This window comes from Polyodon spathula, chromosome 1 (assembly GCF_017654505.1).
Source record: "Polyodon spathula isolate WHYD16114869_AA chromosome 1, ASM1765450v1, whole genome shotgun sequence".
Lineage (NCBI taxonomy): Eukaryota > Metazoa > Chordata > Actinopteri > Acipenseriformes > Polyodontidae > Polyodon > Polyodon spathula.
In genome coordinates this window covers 65,967,051-65,990,534 of record NC_054534.1, presented here as the reverse complement: position 1 = coordinate 65,990,534, position 23,484 = coordinate 65,967,051, and the positions used below count along the sequence as shown (strand labels likewise).

The 23,484-nt window shown below is 37.7% G+C and overlaps 2 protein-coding genes and 1 non-coding gene across 12 annotated transcripts in view; all 3 read right to left on the bottom strand.

Annotated features, from left to right (window-relative positions):
- Positions 1-1,642: 1,642 nt before the first annotated feature.
- LOC121321108 (SWI/SNF-related matrix-associated actin-dependent regulator of chromatin subfamily A member 5-like) lies at positions 1,643-17,209 on the bottom strand. The gene is made up of 24 exons (XM_041260015.1): positions 16,888-17,209; positions 15,212-15,310; positions 10,952-11,118; positions 10,733-10,833; positions 10,345-10,445; positions 9,873-10,052; positions 9,301-9,456; positions 9,075-9,206; positions 8,763-8,831; positions 8,565-8,674; positions 8,215-8,441; positions 7,418-7,539; positions 6,582-6,734; positions 6,326-6,458; positions 5,862-6,010; positions 5,617-5,736; positions 5,399-5,509; positions 3,861-3,974; positions 3,515-3,637; positions 3,257-3,389; positions 2,894-3,012; positions 2,461-2,673; positions 2,080-2,190; positions 1,643-1,958 (listed from the first exon to the last, which is right to left on the bottom strand). Exons 1-24 carry the CDS (start codon positions 16,978-16,980, stop codon positions 1,887-1,889), a joined length of 3,108 nt encoding a protein of 1,035 aa, XP_041115949.1. The 5' UTR covers positions 16,981-17,209; the 3' UTR covers positions 1,643-1,886.
- On the bottom strand, positions 7,573-7,696 carry LOC121325877. Its single transcript, XR_005951380.1, has one exon. It is a non-coding gene; the product is annotated as a small nucleolar RNA SNORA16B/SNORA16A family (small nucleolar RNA).
- Positions 17,210-22,103: 4,894 nt separating the features above from the next.
- The window catches only part of LOC121321037 (GRB2-associated-binding protein 1-like), an 84,207-nt gene continuing 82,826 nt past the window's right edge, over positions 22,104-23,484 (bottom strand). For 9 of the 10 annotated variants that reach the window (XM_041259960.1, XM_041260009.1, XM_041259984.1 and 6 more), the window contains one exon: positions 22,104-23,107. In XM_041259960.1, the coding sequence (XP_041115894.1) occupies positions 22,949-23,107 (159 nt within the window). In that variant the 3' untranslated portion in view covers positions 22,104-22,948. The remainder of the gene's footprint in view (positions 23,108-23,484) is intronic. The other variant, XM_041259956.1, reaches the window with a different exon arrangement.

Below are 23,484 nucleotides of genomic sequence, written 5' to 3'. Positions count from 1 at the left end.
CCAACTTGGGTATCTAAAAGTACTTCATCTGTACATCTATACAAATAAAAACATTTTATACACCCATTCTGCATTTCTTTTAAAACTGAAAAAAAAAAAAATGCACACAAAATCCAATTCTCACAAAAGGTGAATCTGGTGTTCTTCAAATATTTGAATTTTTCAAGCTTAAACATTTCTGTGACATCACCCTTTGGATTCTGTTAATTTTCTAAAAGTGGCTGTATGGCTTTGAAGAGAAGGCGAGTGAGGGGCAAATATATTGTTGACAAATCCAGTTTGTGCTACGAATTCACAGAAAACTAACAGAAAAAGGAAAACATTTTATTAAGCAACAATCTGTTAATTACAGGATAACACATTTCAAATATAACACTAGAAAAGGGCTTGCGATTTCAGTTTAGCATTTCATACTGTTTGCTAAAAGCAATACAATTATACATTACCATTGTAAAAAAAACCTCATACTTAATTGTGACAAAGCTTCTTTATTTACAGAATAACTTTGAACCCAGTTCTGGGTTCCCAACGGTCTGTGGTTGGTAAAGCACGGTCGACAACAAAGGATAGGTTTAAATAGGATGGTATCTATATGTTTATTTGGTTCCATGGTATCCCTTTTCCAGTAGGAACACAGCTTTTAACAAACATAAAACAAAAATAAATCCTAATACTAAACATAACAGGACCCCTAATTAAGTCAGACCGCTTGTCAGGCTTTCTGACTTTAAATATATTCACAAGCTACAGATTTAACATACTTTGTTTTAATGTATTCAGGGTCTACACAGACATTTATGGTCTTTGAAACCTGTCCTTTTATAGCTGCCTAGCTTGTTAAATAAGTACAGGTGTACTAGCCTAACTGATTGTCAGTCAAATCAATGTCCTTGGATAATTGACATTCTGGGAGATGTAGTTTTTCATTCCTCATTTAAAACCTTTTTTTTTTTTTTTATGCCTAACTTACATTCCAGGGTAAAGAAGAGTATTAGTTAATGCCCTATGCATCTCCCTTCTAAAACTTCAGCCCATATTCTACAAAAAAAAAAAAAATTAAGAAGAAATGTTTCAAGTGGGATAAACTCAGAGTTGAATCAACAGTGAATTATCTTTATTGATTCAACACTTTGCATTGTTTATCCTGTACTTATACTTTGTGTGAACATTCTCGTTTTGCCAGTCTGTTACCTCCACCTGCACCAGGGCTGAGCGTCCAACAAAACTTGACATCCAATCATTGGGGCACATCGATCAGGACCGAGGGGGAACTCCCAGATAAAACCCTACTGCAATGCAGTCTCCTCATCCAGCCATTGCTCTAGGCTAGTGGTCCCCCACCCCCCTACCCAACTTCACTAACTTGTCTCGTAACAATCACCGAAAATAAAGTATTTTTGCAAAAGTTTAAACGATATAGTTACTAAACAGTTTACCAAATTCTACTATTTTGAGCAACTAATCTGAATACTGCCCTTGGTAATCTGACATGGATTTGTGCCGGTCTTAGGCAAACCAATCAGATAAATTAGTTCCTAAATCACTAAATTAGAACTTTAATTGACAAGCTATTTTCATTATGCCTTTAAGTCAGAAATTTACACTGGTTTCAAAACACACAGAAGAAAATAGAACCAAAGACTTAAATAACAAAAGGTATTTATTACTTCAAGTGTTAATGGTAAAAAAGAAAGTTCAGCACAGCTGTTGCATTTGTAAATCACTAGAAGTCAGTCATACTTGTATTAAGTACTACATTCCTAGTACAGTACACAGATGGGAAACAGTCATTTTAATTGCTAGAGAGTTTATACAGTACATTTAACAACCCGTAAAATAAAACCAGACAAAAAACTACTATTTAAATGTAATGGAATATAAAGAGTTCAGTTCACAGCTTTAAATTTCTTTCTCCTTCCACGGCCGTCTGGGGTCCCATCTGCCTTACGTTTTTGGATCTGATTGGAGACGAGCAAAAAAATTGCTTTAGGTCAAGACAATTAGACCATAATACTGGCACCGAGTCACTTGTAACAGTTTGTATAAACTGTACCTAGGATAATTAAGAATAAAACTCACAGAGGAAGGTCGCGGTCCTCGTTTTTTCTTCTCTGCTTTCTCTTTCTCCTCTAGTTCCATGTTCTCCCTCTCGATCAGAGTGATTAAGGTGTTGCAACGTCTTTGCAGCTCCTATGGGAGAAAAAGCAGTTTCAGAACAGCCATGACATTGCTTATGTTGAAATGTATTGTAGTTAACATTAAGACATGCCTAACGTTTTCCCCCTCTGGTACTACCAGAACAGAGTTAGAAATTAGTGTTAAAATGTGTAGAGGCTGCAGTAGTGTATTTGGTTTGGTAAGTCACCACCTTCTTGCCCTGTTAAATGCAAGCAGCTGGTGATGGTGGTTTTGTATAGATGCAGAGGGTTAAAGATCTTACACTTCAGACCCTGCTCTTACCATAGCTGTCCTGGATTTGAGAAACCAGTCAAATCTGAACTGTGGAGAGTTACGAATACACTGCCTCAGCTCGTCATAAACACTCTCCTTATCGAAGCCCAGCTTGTGCAGCATGCAGATCAAGAAACGGTCTTCCTCCTCTGTGTAATTCTTTCCTTTATTAGTGCCATAGGATATTCTCAGCTGGTGGAAGGGAGCCTTGTAACGGCCAATCTGATATTGGGAGAAAAAGTTTAGTGGAGCAAAAGTACTATATTCTACACAGCAAAAGCTACGGGGGGGATTGCCATACTTGTATACAAATATGAAATATGCAATTGAGTCAGTTTTCACACACAATTAGTTCTATAATCTCACCACACAAGCATAATTAATATTTTTATATCATAGTCTACACACTAGTGATTCAACTTGGGCCACCAGTACAACTTACCTTCGAGTCAAGTGCTTTTTTGATGCTGATCCTCCTTTGAATCCTGGCTTCCCCCCTTTCAATTTGTGCCATGATCTTCTCAATGTCCTGTAGCTCATTGCACCTCTCCCAGAAAACAGCTAAGGGAATGGATTTAGGATTTGAATCAGATTAGTGGAGCAAGGGTTCACAAGTAAACGACAAATAGCTGTGCTGTTACCTGGGCTTCAGGTGATAGAAAAGAAAAAGAAATTCCACTGGTAATACTAACCAATATGGAACATCAGCAGAACCTGTTAGTTTTGAAATAGATAGTTGGTCATAAAGTTTGTGTCTTGATGCAACCGTGACTAGTTTTCCAAGAGAGAGGGGGAGAGAGCTTACCCGAGTACTCCATCACCTCCTCTGGAGATTTGCCTTCTACTTCCCGTGCAATATTCTCAATATCATCCCGTCCCCATTTCTCATTAGCCTTGATGAACTGGTTAAAATCCCTTTTGTTCCAAATAGTGAAACCCTGCAACATAGAGGAACAGTTGTGAAAGTGGGGGGGGCAGGGGGGTATGTGTCACACCATTCCTAAAGGATATTACCTAGATAGAGCCTACACTTTGTGAACATTCCAGTATTTTGCAGTTTTACCTGGGTGAGGAGTTTCTCTTTTTCGTCCAATTCTTCTTCATTAAGAGGCTCTGCTTCGTCAATCTTGCTCTGTTCCTCTTTCTGTGCCTGAACTGCATTGGGCATGTCGGGATTTCTAGGGACCTGAAAAAAAAAAAAATAAATAAATTAACAAAACCTTTTATTTGAAGATGAGATGAAACATTCTTACTTCTTAAGACAACGTCTTCACAGAAATTATAAATCCAAAAAGTGTCACGGGAATTCTAATTTAAAATCAAACAATTTCTGAAGTTTATGGCCTAATTTTGTACACTGAAGGCACCATGTTATTTCAAACCACATTCTGTTATGGACAACAACATACCTTATAGCCAATAGTTTTTCTGTAGTAAAGGATCTCCTTTTCCAGCAGCTCAAACAAACGAGGAGGGAAGAACTGAAAGTCTTGGACGTTGGGTTGCTTGGGAGGACGTGGAGCCTTAAAGGAGAAATAAAGTTCACTGTAATAGTCACAACATTCCAAGTGTATTCCAAAATTAACTATAGGCCACTCTCCAACCTACCATTCTTAGATAAGGTTTTAGAGAGCGTTATTACAATTCAATTACAAAAATATCTAACCCTTAAATGGTATATTTGAGAAGTTTCAGTCTGGTTTTCGTGCTGCACATAGCACAGAGACGGCCCTTATCAGACTTGTGAATGATCTGCTAATAAGCTCCGATTCGGGCTTTCCATAAGTTTTAATTCTTCTAGATCCAAGTGCTGCCTTTGATACTGTAGACCATTCCCTCCTACTGAATCGTCTTGAAAGCACAGAAGGACTGTCTGGCCTTGTCCTATCCTGTTTCAAATCTTACCTTTCTTATAGGTTTCAGTTAGTCTCTATTGGGGAGGTAAAATCAGCATCATCAGAAGTTGTCTGTAGTGTTCCACAGGACTCCATTCTAGTTCCCTTCTTGTTTTCATTATATACGCTACCGTTAGGTGACATTATCTGCAGACATTGAGTGAACTTCCACTGCTATGCAGATGATACCGAGCTATATTCGTCACTAAAAGCCAGGAGTTTCTTCTGCCTGGGTGTTTAGCGATTTGCCTTAGACATCCAGTATTGGATGTCATAGAATTTTAATTAAAACAGAAGTTATGCTAGTGGGCTCACAGAAACAACTAAAAGGAAATGTGGGATTACATGAGCTCAACCCTTGCAGTCTCTGATCAAAACTTAAACTAGAAACTACGAGTTTGGGGCTCATCTTTGATCCTGATCTCTCATTAGGGAAGTTACTAAAGTATCTTTTTACCATTTGAGAAATATAGCCAAACTTACACCAATTATTTCCGTATCTGATGCCGAGAGACTAATGCAAGCAGAATACCACTGCTAGAATCCTGACTAAAACCAGGAAAAGTAAACATATTACCCCTGTTTTGGTCTCTTTACTCTAGCTCTATGCTGTTAACTTACAAGGCCCCGAATGGATTAGCACCCAAGTTATTTGCAGGAGTTACTGACCCTGAATCTTCCAAACTGCACTGAGATCACAGGATGCAGGGCTGCTAGTTATTCCCAGGGTCAACAAAAGCAACACAGGAGGTAGGGCTTTTTCTTGTAGAGCTCCTAAATTATGGAATGCTCTGCCTTCTTTTGTCAGGGAAGCTGGGACCATTACACTTTTCAAGTCAAGACTAAAAATGCCTTCTTATCTTGGTGGGTTTTAATGTAACTTTAAAACTGCTGCTTTTGTATTGTGTATACAGTTATTTTAAATGGCTCGACTGTGGCAGTTGTGTGTGACGAGCTATACTAATGTACTGTGGTTTGTTCTTTTTTTCTGCTATGTACTGTACAGTGCTTAGCGATACTTTTGTAAATGCAATAAAAATAAATAAACCTACCTTGGGTACTTTAGGTTCACTGACACGCAGGGCCTCTCTGAAGTAAGCATCGACAGCATAGTTTGCTTTTCGTTCTCGTTTGGGCGGCTCAATCCACTCTGTAAGGGCCATCTGTGGCAAGAAAAAACAATCAGAAATGGGGCACATTTGGATTATTACTTACTGATCATATGATTTACAGACCTGCAGAAAGATCAATTCATAAATGGGATGAATACCTTCTTTTTCTCCCTGTAGTCTTCTCCTTCAAAATTGTACACACTGTTATCTGTTTCCATAGTAAAGTTCCTCAGAGAACTTTCGCCCATCTTCATCATCTTCTCTTTCATCTCTGCAGTCTGAAAGCAAAATAAGTGAATATCCTCCTCTTTTCAGGGTTTGCTTAAAACTCAATCCAAATACCATCTCCTAACCAAAACCCAACTCTGTACTGTTTCTTTAACGTGTAAATTCCCATAAATACCTTCTTTTCTCCTCTTTCCAGAATGGCATCAACATCCTCATCTGTGATCTCACTATCCTTTGATGCAAACACATGTGTAGCACCGTGCCGAATAATTGACAACATTTCATCCTTCCCAAGTTTGTTCAAGTTTTGGTCCACTAATCTTCCTATGAAATGGAGAAAAATATATATAATTTAATGTACAAACAAGTGCCACTGAAGAGCACCTGAAAGTTGCTTTGGGATCATGTGGCACTTAAACAAAACCGCTCAAGCAGGGAATGGGATACTGCAAAGCTATGTACAGCACCTTCTAGTGAGGATTCAATGGTAACAACTTATTTTGACAAGGAGCACATAAAAACAGGGTCAAAACAAAGGACTGCCACTGCATTAGAGTCTGTGGTTGAGTTAAACATAACCACACAGTCAAACATTCCAGATGTAGTCTTGAGCAGTTCTCCATTGAAGTTCAGGTTTACCTTGCTGAATGACAATGGAATCCAGCCTGAGTTTCATCTCGGCCCGTTCTACAATTCTCTCCTCTACAGTGTTATCTGTGATAAACCGGAATACCCTGACTTGCTTTTTCTGACCAATTCTGTGGGCTCGATCCTAAGGAAAAAAAAAAAAAGGAATTCAAAAAAAGTTCAATGCCAATTTAATACAAACATTCTACACAAAGATTTGAACTGTACAGAAAGTAATATTCTGCCTTCATTACTATTGCAATCTTACCATAGCCTGAAGGTCTACTTGGGGATTCCAGTCAGAATCATAGATTATAACAACATCTGCAGTGGCGAGGTTGATTCCAAGACCACCAGCACGAGTACTCAACATGAAGAGAAACTTGGAGCTGTTTGGAGCGTTGAAAGCATTGATGGAATTCTTTAAAGAAACAAAAAAAAAAAATAAGTTAAACAGTTACTTTGAAAAGCATTTAAGCAATGGCACAATTTACTTTAACCTTTTGCAGTCCATTTATTCAGCACTTGTCAGGTGCGTCAGGTCCAATTTATTTTCACATGCGCCGTTTATTTTACACGTGCTGTTTAAAATATTTGTTCCACCTCCACCCCAGAGAAATAGGTTTGAAAAGGCACTGAATTGCAAAACGACACTCAGTACTGTATCTCTAGCCAACCCTACCCCTTGTTTGCTGTATTTCACATACCTCTTTATAGACATGAATACAGATAAATCCTCTCCTGATCACTTGTTTTATCACCAAACTCCAATAATGTGATCCAAGTCATTTTATTACTATAACATCAAATAAAACCTCTGTAAATGTCCAGAATATTCTTTGAGCGCTGGATGCAGAAGCAGCTATTTTCTTTGTTAAATCTGTGTTACCTCTGTAATACATGGGGCTATGAGATACACCCTTTTTGTTCGGTTTCATTCAGTTCCCATCAGTCTCACTCTGCCAATGAAAGGTTTTCTTGGCTTTTTCCTGAGAAAAAACGACTAGAGACCTGTGCTTTACGTCTTTTTGATGACTGGACGTGAAAGAGAAAATTGTAATGTCAGACCTGGTCCGACATAGGACCACAAAGGGTTAAGCTTACCTGTCTCTCCTCATGTGCTGTCTGGCCATCAAGTCGGCAATAGCCATAGTTTCTCCACATACAGTAATCCTCCAAGATGTCCAGCACCCTCGTCATCTGACTGAAAATTAGCACACGAGAACCTGGAAAGAATAACCACCATAAGAAAACTACACTGGTGTAGTTGCCAATTAGCTACAGACACAAACTAAGCAACGACTGTAATGGGAAGGTTCAATATTGGCTCCTTTTAGACTTGTCACATTAGTGACTACTGAAATGGCTTTGATAAGGGCCTTAAATAGCTGGCCGTTACAGCAACAATTACTCCCAGAGTAATTATTTTCTTTTATGTTTCAGAACATTTGCTTCTAAGTCTAGAAAAGATTAACAGTTAAGGCAGTCTAACCACCTCACTAAAGCATGATGTCACCAGCATCTAATGCACAACATTACCTGTAAATGTCTAAAGAGCAACTGTCTATGTGTATAAAGAAAACTAATGTATTCTTGTACAGAAAAATTAAACTTTGTATTGTTGTTTCAGGTCAACATATCCTGTGAACTAAATTTAAAAGTTGTAACCATTAGCATGTCCCCTGTGACACACTGCCCATACTGGATGCAAACAAGACTACATTTACTCCAAGAGTCCTTATCCAACAGATTAACAGCAGTAAGAAGAGAAAAAAAAAAAAAACAGTAACAAGATTTATTAACTCATTAAAAATTAAGCAGAGTAATACAATTTAGACATCACTAGAACTGGACAAGTGAAAGTGAAGCTAGGTAGGATATAAAACTGTGCACACACTGACCTTGCTCTTTCACTTTGGGCAGCAGCTTGTCCAGCACCACCATCTTCCCACTGTTGACCACCAAGTGCATGTCAGTGGTGTAGGGGGGCCCGGGCTCAGCTCCATCAAACAGGTATGGGTGGTTACAGCATTTTCGCAGCTGCATCAGCACATTCAGTAGCCTCATTTTGTCCATCTTCCCAGCAGAGTTTAAAATGTCAATATCCTTCATTAAAATCTTGGTGTACCTGTTCAAAAGAATAGTAATTAGACAGCTGGACAAACTTTTGCAGCAAAGTAGATTCAAATGCATTTCAGTTCTCTTGCGGGTGCCATCTTTGGTAGTGTATTTCAAAATTCTTGCCACTTACCATTCTCTTTGCATTTTGCTGAGGCCCACATACACCTTCACTTCTTTCTTGGGGAGCAAACTCTTTTCTACTTCAGCCTTAATTCTCCTGAGCAAAAAAGGTCGCAATACCTTGTGTGTGGGAAGAGGGGAAACTAATGTTTTTAAAATGCAAAATGAAGATAAGCTTTAAATAAGTACAAGATTTCTTTAGACTTACAATATGCAAACGCTCAACAAGCTTCTGGTCCCCAAGACAATTGTTGGTATCAAACCATGAATCAAAATCCTAGAAAAAACAAATAGGAATTAATAGAACACACAGCTGCATGTGTAAAACCCCAATCTGTAGACTCAAGTTAATAGATTTATACATAGTTCATCTATTTGCAAACTACTCTGCCTGTTACCAATCATGCAGGATCCAAACAATTTAAGAGGAGTCTATTTCTACTTCTAAGGGCAACGTGGTACAACACCAAATTAAATTACTGCATGAACTTTAAAAAAACGAAAAAGTATGAAAACATACTTCTGAGGAATTGAACACATCAGGCAAGAGGAAGTTCAAAAGAGCCCAAAGCTCATGCAAGTTGTTCTGAAGAGGCGTTCCTGTTAACAGCAGCCTGTTGGTCGTCTTGAACTCCCGTACTATTTCTGAAAGCTGCAAATGACAAGTGCAGAGGATATACAGAAGTCAAAATCATTTAAACTGCTCTACACTTAACTGTTAAACATCAAATCTCTGGAATACATACCTTAGATTTTTCATTTTTGATCCTGTGGGCCTCATCTATCACAAGGTATCTCCAGTTAAATTTCTTAAACACAGATTTCTCTTTGATCAGCATTTCATAAGAGGTCACACAGACATCCCACTCCCCTGGAAGAAGCACATCACGAACAAAAGCTGCCTGCAAAACAAAGAGGGCATGGAATAACAGTGAAAACTTATTTTGTACAGGTAATTAGTGTTAAACTGAACCCCTTTTTTTCCTCTAGATTTTAATATTTAAATCAGAATCTGTTCAATGGAAGAGAAAGAGACTTGGCCAACAATGACTACTTATTACTGTATGTATTTGTATAACCTGGTTAGAACAAAAACTCTGAACGGGAACGGGCCACAGAGTTCAGCATTAGATACACATGCATCCACATAGGGTAAACTTCAGGTTTAAAAGGAAAACTTTGGTCTCTGTAAATAAATATGAAAGCTATGATGTCAAGCATCAACATTGAAACAATGTATGTCTAATACAAGATATACAAGCCATAAAACTGCATAAGAGAGCTACATTAAATCATAACCCTGCAAGGCTGTACACACTCTTTGGTCCTTGTCTCCAATGAGGCAGACAGCCCGCAGCGATGGGACCCATCGTTTAAACTCGTTCATCCAGTTGTACAGTGTGGACTTGGGGACCAACACCATGTGCGGACCTGGAACGTTTCTGTAGTGCTTCATGTACCCAAGAAGAGAAATGGTTTGCAAGGTTTTCCCCAGACCCTGTATAGAAAACAAAACAGATCAACATTAGTACAATAAATATTTTTGCAATTCAAAACTTGTTTCAAAAGTGCCAAGTTACTGGTTTGACTTTAGTACCATAAAAGTACAACATTTTAGAAATTGTACAATTCCACCGAGTGATCTTTACTACAAATATACTGTATCAGAAAGCTGCCAAATCAGTCTCAAGTTAGAATTGTTAAAGCCAATAAAATCAAAAGGTGCAGAATTGAAATTTGTTCTGAAACATTATTTTCTGCTTCAATGGCATGAAGTACAACACAATTACCATTTCATCTGCAAGGATACCATTGATGCCATTCTCATACAGTGAAATCAGCCAGTTCAACCCACGAATCTGGTAATCTCTCATTGTCCCACATTTAACATCTGTTTAAAAAAAAAAATTAAATGTAAATTAAAAAACACGCAAGAATATTCAAACAGAACTACATTAAAAAGAACTATTTCTAGGTATTAGGTTTCAACACTAAATTGAGTCCCAACAGTAAAAATGGGTTTGGTTAATTCCCCTTTCAATAAGGATGCACATCTCAGAGCACCTAATTATGTGACTTATGGGTTACTGTTCTGTTACTCTTTCTAGCCACCCAGTACACAAGCATGAATGAATAGCAATATTTCCAATGTGCTGATACATGAAAAGGTGCACTCACAGGAGGGTGACTCGTCAAAGCGGGTGCAGACGTTGGTAGCTTTGCTGTTCTCAGTCAGCAGCTCCTCGTCCTCTTCCTGTTCTGTTCGACGGTGACGATTACTAGAGAGAGAAATGTATAAAGTCTTCCGGACAGAGAAGCCTTTCCACACTCCATTGCTTAAACACCCGTAATTTATGTTCCCTGAGGAGTAACTTAGCTGTTTATGGGTTAACTTACTCTCCGGCAGACAGAAGGTTCTGTTTCTCATCTTTCTTTACACGGGGGCGGCCAGGCTTCATTTTCAGAGGCGAGGTTGGAGTTTTCTGAGCCGCAGGCTGAATGAAATGAGCGAAGACTTCAGTCTGTTTCAGCAAGTACTCAAATCGGTTTGACCGGTCAGCCACCTGTTTTGATAGACAAGAAAAATTGTTAGCAGGAAATACCCATTTTGCCATTCAAACTTTAGCCACAGCAAAAAAACCGGAAAACTGAAAAAGCTATTAAATTTTGTGAAGCACAGCCTTAAAAGCAGAATATTGGCGAGAATGTAAATATATGCTTTTCTGTTCTTGAAGCATTAGCATCCCCCTATGTAGTGTACAATCTGAGCATGGATGCATCCACTTTGCAAATTACATTTGTTCCCAAAGGAGTAACACTACCTCAGAAATGCTTTGAGGACATAAGCATGTATCAATCTTGAATCAAGCCTAAAATGTATTGGATATTTAAATCGGTGCAAGAAAATTGACTTAATATGTTTTTCAAAGTGGATTAAATTAATACAACAGTGTAAGTATATATCCCAGAAGTGTGCATTGTAGGCACAATTGCCATGAATTAATAAACTATTTGATATAAGTGCATATCTGGATTAATTTCTTGGATTCATTTTGGTTGGACATAGAGCATGCAGGCCAGCGTGTTGAACTTGTGACTGAACCATGCCGGAAACATAGAACAAAGGAGATAATGTGGGGTTATTGCTTAAGTGAACATTGAATTAACCTTTGCAAATTTCAATGCCTGTGTCTGCCTTTCAGGTATGTGTTGATTCATTGCTCGCCCTCCTTCTCTCACCTCTCCTCCCTCCTCCAGGGCCACAAACCCACCACGTGCACCCTGAACCCCCTCCCCACTCATCTCTTTCAACCTGCTGTACTCCCTTTCATCTCTTTTCTCAACACCTCTCTCCTCTCTGACCTCTTTCCCACTGCCTTCAAAAGGAAGACTCCATCACTGCCCCCTCCTCAAAAAAACAACTACCTTCCTACAGGACAACCATCCTGTCTCGCCTCTTACCCTTCCTCTCTAAAACCCTCAAGCAGGCAGTACATAGACAGGAAAGCAGAGAGCGGGCAAACCACTCTGCTCAACCCTCTCCAATCTGGTTTCCGCTCAGCTCGCTCCACTGAAACTGCGCTCCTGTCTGTCACTAACTTGCTAAACTCTGCCCATGTGGCCTGCCTCTCTCCTTTGTCCTAATTCTCCTGCTACCTTTGACACTGTCGATCACTCTATTCTCCTATCCTCTCTCGTTGACCTGGGAATCTCTGGCACTGGTCTGGCCTGGTTCTCCTGCTACTGTACCTCTCTGACTGCACCTACCAGGTAACCTGGCGCAGCTCAACCTCCACACCTCACCCTCAACAGGAGTCCCCCAAGGATTAGTCATGGGTCCTCTCCTGTACTCTCTCTACACCTGCTCCCTGGGCTCCCTCATCGCATCATATGGTTTTTCATACCATTTCTATGCTGATGATGCTCAGATCTTCCTCTCCTTCCACCCCTCTGTCCCCACCATCTCCTCCCACATCTCTACCTGTCTGCTATCTCCTCCTTGATGCACTCGCATCACCTCAAACTCAATCTCTCTAAAATCGGACCTCCTTTTCTTCCCCCTCCTCATCTTCTCCCACCTCTGATCTCTCTATCTCCATTCCTCTGGAATCTACCAAGCTCTTTCTCTCCCCCCCCCCCCCCCCTCAGCAAAGAACCTCAGAGTAACCCTGGACCCCTGCCTCTCCTACTCCCAGCAAATCTCCACTCTAACACGCACCTGCCGTTTCTTCCTGAGCAACATACGAAGACCTTTCCTCACCAACTATTCCACGCAACTCCTCATCCAGGCCCCGGTACTCTCCCACCTTGACTATTGCAATTCCCTCCTGGCTGGCCTCCCTGCATCTGCTACCCATCCGCTCTAGCTCATCCACAACTCCACTGCTCGCAAGCTACTCCACTGCTCTGCTCACTCCAATGGCTCCCGATCACTGCTCATATCCAGTTCAACACTCTTGTACCAGTCTACCGATGCCTTGACCAGACTGCACCCAGTTACCTCCAGACTCATTTCTCCTTACACCCCCACCGACCTCTCCGCTCCATTAGAAGACTGGCTGCACCTCCTCAACGCTCCCCAGCCTCCAGAGCCCACTCCTTCTCCACTCAACTCTTCCCTTATGGGCAACATAGCATTCTGCCTTTAATGCATTTATCTCCTCCCTATTCTACTGTATTTAATCCTGCCCAATCTGTAGTATTTTGTATTTCACTTGCACTCGTATCTAACCCTGGTGTAACGGTCAACACTTATCTGCTCTTGAACTGCCCCACTATCAAATTGTACTGTGTTTTGTAGTTGCTCTTAATAGGACTGAAGTGATTGTATTTTGTATCTTGCTCTTAATTGTACTTGTTGTATACAACTGTAAGGTCGCCCTGGGTAAGGGCATCTGCTAAGAAATAAATAATAATAATAATAATAATAATAATAATTGCATCCTGAAACCAACACCAGCATCAGATCTTTTTCTGATTACTGCGCACATTGTTTTCATACTCTTGTAAGTACGGCTTGAATTTTTCTGTGTTTACCTTTTAACGGTTTGCCTTTCAGTCTTAAGCCACTACATCCTAATTATGAGAACATTCTGTTAAATTAGCGGAAAAGAACAACACAACACGAAACAGACACATTGGAAGCTACCTAGTTCCCAGGCAAATGCGAGAACTAAATGCAAGTTAAAGTAGCATCTGGGGGAAGCGATTAATGTCATGTCAATGAAAAAGGTGAAACAGATTCAGCAAGTCAACCAGGACATCAAGGTAAAAAAAAGCACCTTTGTTTAGTAATTAACAGTTTAATGAAGATATTGAATCAGCTCAAAACACAGTCATTCAGTTTCAAAATGCTGTATCTGTCTTTCTAGTGCCGAAATTTTCAGCAGTTTTTCTGGCACTTACTGTCCTTACAAGTTTAATAACTTTAGTTCTGTCATATAGGGAGGACTTTGTTTCTCCATGTTTTCTCTCACAGCGCTAAAATGGTTACCGTATTCCTTTAAAATTTAGGACATACCATTTAAAGCCATATTTCTTATAACAATAGTCCTGTGTAAGGGTGCTTAATACAGGTTTGAGTCTGTTGCTGGGTAAGAGAATTGTGGTCGCGTTAGACAGGTGGTCGCTTAATACAGTTAAATAAAAGCACAAATATCATTGGGAGGAATTTTAAGTGGTTACTGAGACCAGGTGGTCACTAAATAAAGGTGGTCGCATGAGCAGGTTTGACCATTTTAATTATTCAAATTAATTGATAAATTGATTATTAAAACTAATGTGATTAGCCCTACAGCATATAAAAAAAGCTCAAATTGTCATTGGTATGTGTGCTGTGCCTCTGTTGTATTCAGACTGGACTTGAAACAAGGAACCAGTACAAGTAGTATACTGATTGTATTCACAATGATCAATAAGCATAAACATAATACAAAGTAGCCGTTTACTCTCAGTTTTGCAACATTACTTGAGAGATGGTAGACACCAGGGGATCATGATATGCAGTTTTGTGTATGATCATGTCTTTCCACATTGATAAGAACTAAACATGCAACAGGGTGGAATATAAAGAATCCTGCGTTGCCCGTCTACTTAAATATTTTCACTGAACAGTGGCTCAATGTAGCATCAGTCAGAATAAATGTCATTTACATTGTTAAATTAATATTTGGAGTAATTTACAGAATTTTTGCATGGTTTAAAAAGGTACTTGACAAGCAAGTAGGGTACACAATAAATAGATTATATCCATTTTTATTTCATAAACGCCCTTGTACTGACTATGTCCAAACCAATGGGAAACACCAAATTCATGCACTTAAATCTCACACAAAGATGAAGTGCATGGCCTGGATTCCAAACGCAAAAAAACCCGAAAAAAACTGTATGGTGTTCACAAGACACAAGCCAAGCAGAATTTAGGAATGTTCTATGGAGTTTTATCTTGGCATTCAAAAAAGTGAAATACTTAACACCCCTTGGCTGCAAATTCAAAATTTGAGCCATCCATACCAAGTATGACTGACTGTTGAGCTACCTAGAAAAATAAGGAAAGAGCAGAAAAGTCAGTCAAGAAACCAACCTCTCCCTCAGAGCACTTGGCTGGGTTTAAAATTCACTAAGAAATGAACCTGCACTGCCAAATTTGTAGTTTACCATTTTCTCTTCGTAAGCTGGAAGGTTTTCTGGAGCATCCTTCTGCTTGGTCGGCGAGGCATCTCCTTGTCCTTCTTCATGTGCAGATGTTTCTTCCTCCTTATCAAACAATAACATATTAGATATTAAAGTCATGGTTTGATTTTTATCAAACAATTATTACCAAGGCATTTATCTGACCTACTCTTAATCTGTATATGTATGGGGGTGAATGGCGTGCAAAGGTAAAAAAACACAAATGTAACTTTTCAATCTAGAATGTATTTATTACCACAACCTGCAAGGCTGGAGTTCCCAATGAGCTTGTTTTAAAGAGATAGGTTTAGAAAAACCTTTTTATTACTTTGGTGTCAACTATGGTGATTCTGCTGCCCAAACGGGCATATGTTTCATCAACCTTTCTGCTTTGAAACACAGGTTAAGGTGGCAAGTTACTAATCGAGAATATGTTATGTATTCTAAGGGTAAGATCTTTAATGATTTATGTGAACTGTAACTGTAGGTACACACATTCTATGCAGTACAACAGATGATGGAAACATTAACACGGTGTTAAAGATGGAGACTACCAATACTCACGCCGACTTTGCCATTTAGGATTTTACACAATTGTTCCAAAAAAAAAAAAAAAAAAAAAAGATACCAACACATGTATGATCATAAAAGCCTTACGATTAGACTATAGTATTAAAGCAATGGGCAAATTAATTATAAATACAAATAAATGAGACTAAAAACGAATTTCGCGTGTAGTCAAATGTAACGCAATCTCAATTCAGAACAGTAATGATTCCAGTGACAGTAAACCAGTTGGTGAAGTTAGCAATAAGCAAAAAATGTAACAAGAGGAGAATAATCGGAGGATTTACTGTACTGTTGTGTACACTTTTCCTATTTAAGCCAGATAAAAATGGTCAAGAATAATGAACCCCTTCCGTGACAGGAAGACAGGCGCATATTCCACTTACTGAGCGGTTTCACTCCCTTGTTGCGGATGACTGACTGGGAGCTAGATTCAACTAGGCCGATTAGAGGGGGGGCATAAATAAAAAATCAACTTTTCAAAAGGTTCATTATTACAAAACCAGCTCGGTGTTAACTATACAGGCAATGGTATCAAAACATTAAACATGTAACTGAATTAACAAACTTTTCCACATAAGACGTCGCGGTAAAAAAAAAAAAAAAAAAAAAAAACACACACACAAAACAGGAATGTTTCAAGCTAAAAAAAAGATATGAAAGGGTATACATTTTTTCGCTTTCTCGTCATTCAGACGACTTTAAACGACAGTATAAACTTAAAAAGTACGGCACCGTAAATTTAACTCGCAAGACCACTTCCAGTTTCTGCTCCAGATCATATAGTTATACTCGAAAACGATCAAGGAAATGAAAAACACCCACATCATGACAGTATATCTCGCCAGCAACACTTTCACTAGCACGGCGAACTAAAAAAAAAACGTTATCAATCAGTCAAGTAACTTTATCTATGGATTTATTTTTTACCTAAAACTGCAATGTAGGAACACCTTTATACAACACAAACTGTAAATCACATTTGCATTATTACTTGTATTTTTTGAACGGAGGCACATTTTTTTCTCTTGTTGTAGGGGAATATGTTGTTTTGTTTTTGTTGTTGTTGTTATAAAGAGGTTTCCACTTCTCACCTCATCGCCAGGTTCAGCTTCAACTTCAGCTCCTGCTTCTGCTGCCTCCAGTCGCTGCTCTTGCTCCACGATGTTGTTCTCCGACTCGGACATGCTTTGTCTTTCTTTCTTTTCCGCTCGCTTGTTCTTTACAATAAAACGTTCAAAGTGAAGTATTTTGTGTTTTGCCTTCTAGATAATCCCAGTAAGAGTGCAGTAGTATTAATGTTATGAATTTGAAAAGACAATAAACACAGATAACCTGATATTACTATTATTAGAAAACAACACACGGCAACCACGCCGCTGCTGGTCTTACACCACCCGGCTTTTCAACACTGTCCCACCAACCAGTTTTAATCGCCAAATAACGCGAGAACTCAGCACAACCGTCACTGTTTACAAGGTAGATACCGGAAGCCTGTTGGAAATATTGTTGTCGCTATTTTTCATGCTCAGTTGTTTAGAATTCAGTAACGTGCATACGCAGTGCTTAAAAAACACACATAATCACAATATCGTTATTATATGTGGAAAAGATTAGGTGTACAATAAGGGAGATAACTGTACATACACCAGAAAGAAGCTGCTTTACGTTTTCTCATGGATATTAGTGTACAGAGTAGTTATTTTATGCCAGCAAAAATCGTTTATTATAGAAATTATTTATAAGAAATGTACAAGGAATTAATTTGTTGAGAAAGAGTTTAAACTGTTTGTAGAAAACACTGGTTAATCAATGCCATCTCTAATCTCGAATGAGATACAGGAAGTCGGTCATGTGACGCAGAAATGAAAAAACGTTTCGCGGGGTTTTTTTTTTTTTTTTTTTTTTTTTTTTTGGAGCCAGTGTGCTCCAGTTCCTTGTGACAAATCATACGCCATGTCATTGCTTACTTCTTCAAAGCTAAACTTTATTAGGTTTTCCAGGTTAGGGTACAGAAACATCGATACAGTGTCTTACATTATATTTTAATAGCCGCTCCAGTTTAGCAACAACTGGTTCCCCATTCTTGTGTTTAAACTTGAGGATCTATTGATTATTCGTTTGGAGCCACTGAATATCAAAATTGTGTAACAGACACATAATACAGGGTAAATATGTTCTTCCTCATACACATTTAGTTGTGGAAAATGGCTGCCTTACCAATAAGTCTTATAAGTTTGTTTTTATTATTATTATTATTATTATTATTATTATTATTATTATTATTATTATTATTAGGAAAAAAACATTTGTACCTTCATAATATTCTTCCCTTTAGCAGATAGTGGATCAATTTATTGATAGACGAAAAAGAATACAGAAAACGGCAAATGAGGCAAGAAAATCATCAATACTTAGGGTTATATCTTTATCTTACCAGTTTAATTTTGTAAAATTGCCTATACCAAAAAGAAAGGGACACTAAAGAAAATGTAATGAACATTTTCAAATATTAATAGATTATTTGTAAATATTAATAAAACCCAGTTACTAAGTAAATTAAAAAACACATATACATGTGTTCGTGTTTGGTAATGATTTTAAAATATTTTTAAATTTAGTTATCATAAATATTAATAGTTTTTCAATACTTGGAAATTAATATAAAATGTTTTAATGGATATTAATAAAGTGCCATTTCAACTATTTATCAGTGTTTGTTCACCCCATTAAAAAAAAAAAAATTTTTTGCAACTTGCCCTGTTTTGTATATAGTAAGTGGCAAGAACATTTTGAACCACCCTCCTACACCTGTTTCTTTACAATATTAATTTGTTATGAAAATGTTATACCTGACGTGTTGTGGAAAATATAAATTTAAGAAATTCACTATAGCATACAAAATGCCATTGACGAGTAATTTGAGAGACTTCAATGCTGTTAATGATAAACTACAGGTGTAAATGCATAATTGCTGGGTGAGGATTTTTTTTTTTATATATACTCTGGCCACCTGCTACTACGTCTTTGTATCTCTGAATAAATAACCGTTTGCCTGTCAAAAATATCTAAATGGCCACAACAACTGTGGTACACATAAATGTTACTGATTTTCTAGGAACAAATTACTTGAGGTAAAAAATAAATAAATGTATGGACCACTTGCTTACCAAAGATCTTGGTATCCCTGAATAGTTGATCGTCTTCCTCTTCGAAAATATACAACATATTGTAATAAGCAAGCCGTCCCATACCTGCAGTGGCATGCAACCAATACCGAATGACGGGCGAGACACTGGCTCTTCACTTTACAACATACTGCAATACAGAATGACGGGCGAAACACTGGCTCTTCACTTTACAACATACTGCAATACAGAATGACGGGCGAAACACTGGCTCTTCACTTTACAACATACTGCAATACAGAATGACGGGTGAGACACTGGCTCTTCACTTTACAACATACAGAAATACCGAATGACGGGTGAGACACTGGCTCTTCACTTTACAACATACATGGCTTTCTGCAATTGACATTCAAATATGAACAAAACACTTTCACATTAGCTTATCTAATAAGACTTATCTAATAAGAAAACATTCTCAATAACCTGAAAACTGATGCATAAAAAGGGGTCCCAGGTAACTCAACATGTGTCATTGATTGGATGTATAACACATCTGAGCACCCAGACTACATTTTTCAGGGCACACATGTACACACATACATTAAAGTAGCTACAAAGTACGTGAACCATGAATGGCTTTTAATGGAAGTTGGGAGTACTGCAGCAAAACAGATGTCTCATTAGGACCCTAGGGTGTTCCTTTTAAGACGTCCTAAGGTCGGAAATTGGGGACTAATATTTAAGAAAACTAACAATCAAAAATGTGTGACTACACCGTGTAACATTTTTTTTTTTTTTGTTCCTGGGTAGTAAGTGTTATTTCCTAATTGCTTATGCCTCAAAAGTATAGAAAATGGCTATTATTCCCCACAAACTTTGCTTCAAATGTGTGTCTTTTCGTTCACATAAAGTCAGAAAAAAACAACATATGAATCCAAATTAATGTATTTATACTAAAGTAATACAAAAATGACTAGAAAAGATTTAGAAGTGAGTAGTTTTTCGAGATTTACGATTATACTATAAATACAGTATAATCGTAAATCTCGATAAACTACTCACTTCTAGATCTTTTGTAGTCATTTTTATATTACTTTAGTATAAATACCTGTTAATTTGGATTCATATGTTGTTTTTTTCCGACTTTATGTGAACGAAAAGACACACATTTGAAGCAAAGTTTGTGGGGAATAATAGCCATTTTCTATACTTTTGAGGCATAAGCAATTAGGAAATAACACTTACTACCCAGGAACAAAAATTGTGTTACATAGTGATCAGGGGAAATAAATACTGTACATAATGTTCCGGTTTATTTAGTTTACTTTAAAATGCACATTTGTCTTTAGATTTTATTTTTAAAAAGAAAACTACAAAAGCATCAGTACTTTTTGCTGTTTACTTCGCAAAGTGTAACTTTTGCATGAGAAGAGGACATGTATGCTACTTGGACATAAACAGTTCAAATCAGTATAGGCACAATTTTCAAGGGATACATGCTGGCAAATATTTACAGGTGAGCACATAAGTCTGCTACACAAAAAGGCATACATGTGTTTCAGGTATTCCTTGTCTAAATACAGTGATGTTAGTAAAACATTAGTACATTTACAAACAGTATGATTCATAATAAGTACTTTTAAGAGTCTAGGCATTAAATAATCATTGTTATATACATACACATCAGAAGTATTAAGTTGTCTAGATACGGCAGTCACAGGAGAAAAGAAGATAGAAAACAGAATAAAAAAACAATAGTAATCTCTGAAAATGTGCTCCTATTAAGTTAATATCTTTAAAAAAAAAAAAAAAAAAAACACTTGCTTAAGAAAAAACTTAACATTTGCACAAAATCATACTGGTTGCTGTTAAAAAGAGGTAAAAGGAGTGAACAAAAAAAAATCCTTATACAAATATAATCTGGCACTGGTTAGAAGGCATCTTGTACAGCAACTTTAAAAAAGTTCAAGGAACTTCAAGGAACACTGCAATACTTATGTCAACACTTTGATTGCAGGACCAGGACTGTTCAAAAGCTGAAGATTAGTTTTAAAGATGACTTTTTATAAAATAAATTAGAAACAGATAGCTGTATTACTATTTATGAAGTACCTGATGGATACCTTGCATAACAAAAGGGAAGCTTGCAAGATACCCATTACCAGCTGTCAGTTAACAATACCACAAATACATACATACACACACTGCTGTGCAAAAGCCTTGGACATGTTTCATTTTTCTACTTTGATGCATTATGAGCATCAACATTTTACTAAAAGCCTCCACTAGTGTTTTCTACTATTATAACAACCTTGACTTGCATAAAGGAAAAACATTGAAATAACTTGCTTCACTCGATTTTCAAGGTGTGGTATCTGAAGCATAATCAACAAGTATAGAGAAAAATCATCTGTAATTGACAAACCCAGGACTCGAAGACACAACAAACTGTCTAACAAGGATGAGCAATGCTTGAAGATAATATCCTTAAGGAATAGAAAGAAGACAAGCATTGACGTGACAACAGAACTGGCAGAAGGCACAGGTGTCATTGTCCATCTATCAACAGTCCAAAGCAGTAGCAGTAATAGTCCAATTTCTGTGTTCTTGTGCATATTTGAGCCTTTTGATCCCCTTTCTTAACAGAGGTATTCTTGCTGCAACACATCCTTAAGTCTTGATTTCAAGAGTGACCTTCGTACTGTTGATTTGATGAACAACGACACCTGTGTTTCTGCCAGTTCTGTTGTCAATTCAATGCTTGTCTTCTTTCTATTCCTTAAGGATATTATCTTTGTGTATTGCTTATCCTTGTTAAACAGCTTTTTGGGTCTTCCAGTCCTGGGTTTGTCAATTACAGATGATGTTTCTCTGTACTTGTTGATTATGCTTCAGATACCACACCTTGAAAATCAAGTAATGCGAGTTATTTCACTCAATGTTTTTCCTTCTTTATGCAAGTCAAGGTTGTTATAATAATAGAAAACACTAGTGGAGGCTTTGAGTAAATTGTTGATGCTCATAATGCATCAGAGTAGAAAAATGCAGCATGTCTAAGACTTTTGCACAGCAGTGTGTATATATATATATATATATATATATATATATATATATATATATATATATATATATATCAAGTGGTTTGATTCATATCAGAAATCTTACGCCATCACATTCTCTCAACTCAAAAGGTGCAGGATTCTATCCTGCCGAATCCACAATTTTATTTTAATAATACAAACATTTAAAACACTTAAAAAAGGACACTTCCATTAATATACATAACACATTTTACACAGGCTACTTTGGTACATTTACTACATGTAGAGCAAAGAACAAGGAAATAACAGATTTACAGATTTTGCTACAACCAGAAGGCAACAAGCAGATTTAAAAAGCAAAAAAAGAAATCAATGTTTACATTTTCATATTAGCATTTAGAGGCCACCTCAAGGACAGGCTGATACTGAATCAGCTGTGATAGGCTTGCATTTGTCAAAATCTGACATAACACTGGCTTGAATAAAATGCTAAACTAAAATGAATTCACAAATACTACCCAGAATAAGAAAAAAAGTGACAGTGATAAAAGTGTGTGTATTATCCAAGAAAACAAACAGAACATTTGATCTGATTCTAATCTGTTCTTTTATATAAAAAAAAGCTAAAATATGATAGTGTTCACTGTTCCTGAATTCATCAGCTGTACTGGCATCTTTCAAGGCTCCGGCAAAACAAACAGGTAGATTATTTTTTGTCATGTTCACAATATTACATACAAATTCTAAGTCCACGTGTGATACATCTACAATCAATCTCTGTAGGACACTCAGTTCAAACAGGCTGCATTGTAAACGAAACCACTGAGGATTATTTTTCCTTTCATTGACGAAAGTTCATACAATAGTGCTCCATTGAGCACCTGGGTCTAGGGCAGTTTTATTCCATGTTCTGTGTTTAGTCTTTGACCTGCGGTAGGTCTCTGCCTCAAGTCTCATTTTATGACCACTGGAAAAGTAAATGGTCACTTTGTGCCTTTTGAGGGAGCCTCTGACTCTGTGGACTGCCTCCCGTCATTCCACGCCTCTCGGGTGTTTTTCAGTGCCTGAGTTCTCTGTTGGTCAACCACTACGTAATCCACTCGCTCGTCTGACGATGTGTTACTTGTACCATTGCTCTTCTTCTAGAAAACACAGAAAAAACTATTAACAAAACATGAGAATTGCCTCCCAGAAACCTTTGTATGTTTCAACCTATAAAACTGCCTTGTTAACAATACAGTGAGCCAATAAAGGACACCCCACACTTTTAAGGGACTTCAGGTCAGTGCACCAGAAAAGACTAGTATAACACCACAAAGCAGCTGTCTACAGCTTTGAAGGTGTCTTGAAGTACAGGACCATTCCTTTTCCAATGGCTTAAGGAAATGTACAGTTGCTTCAATGTTTGACTACAATAGCTTAACCACCTCCCTTTGCTCTGTGTTGCACTTCCATGACCTAAATGTGAAAACTTCAGCTACCCAATGAGTAAGAACGGTGCTAAACGTATTGAATGCCT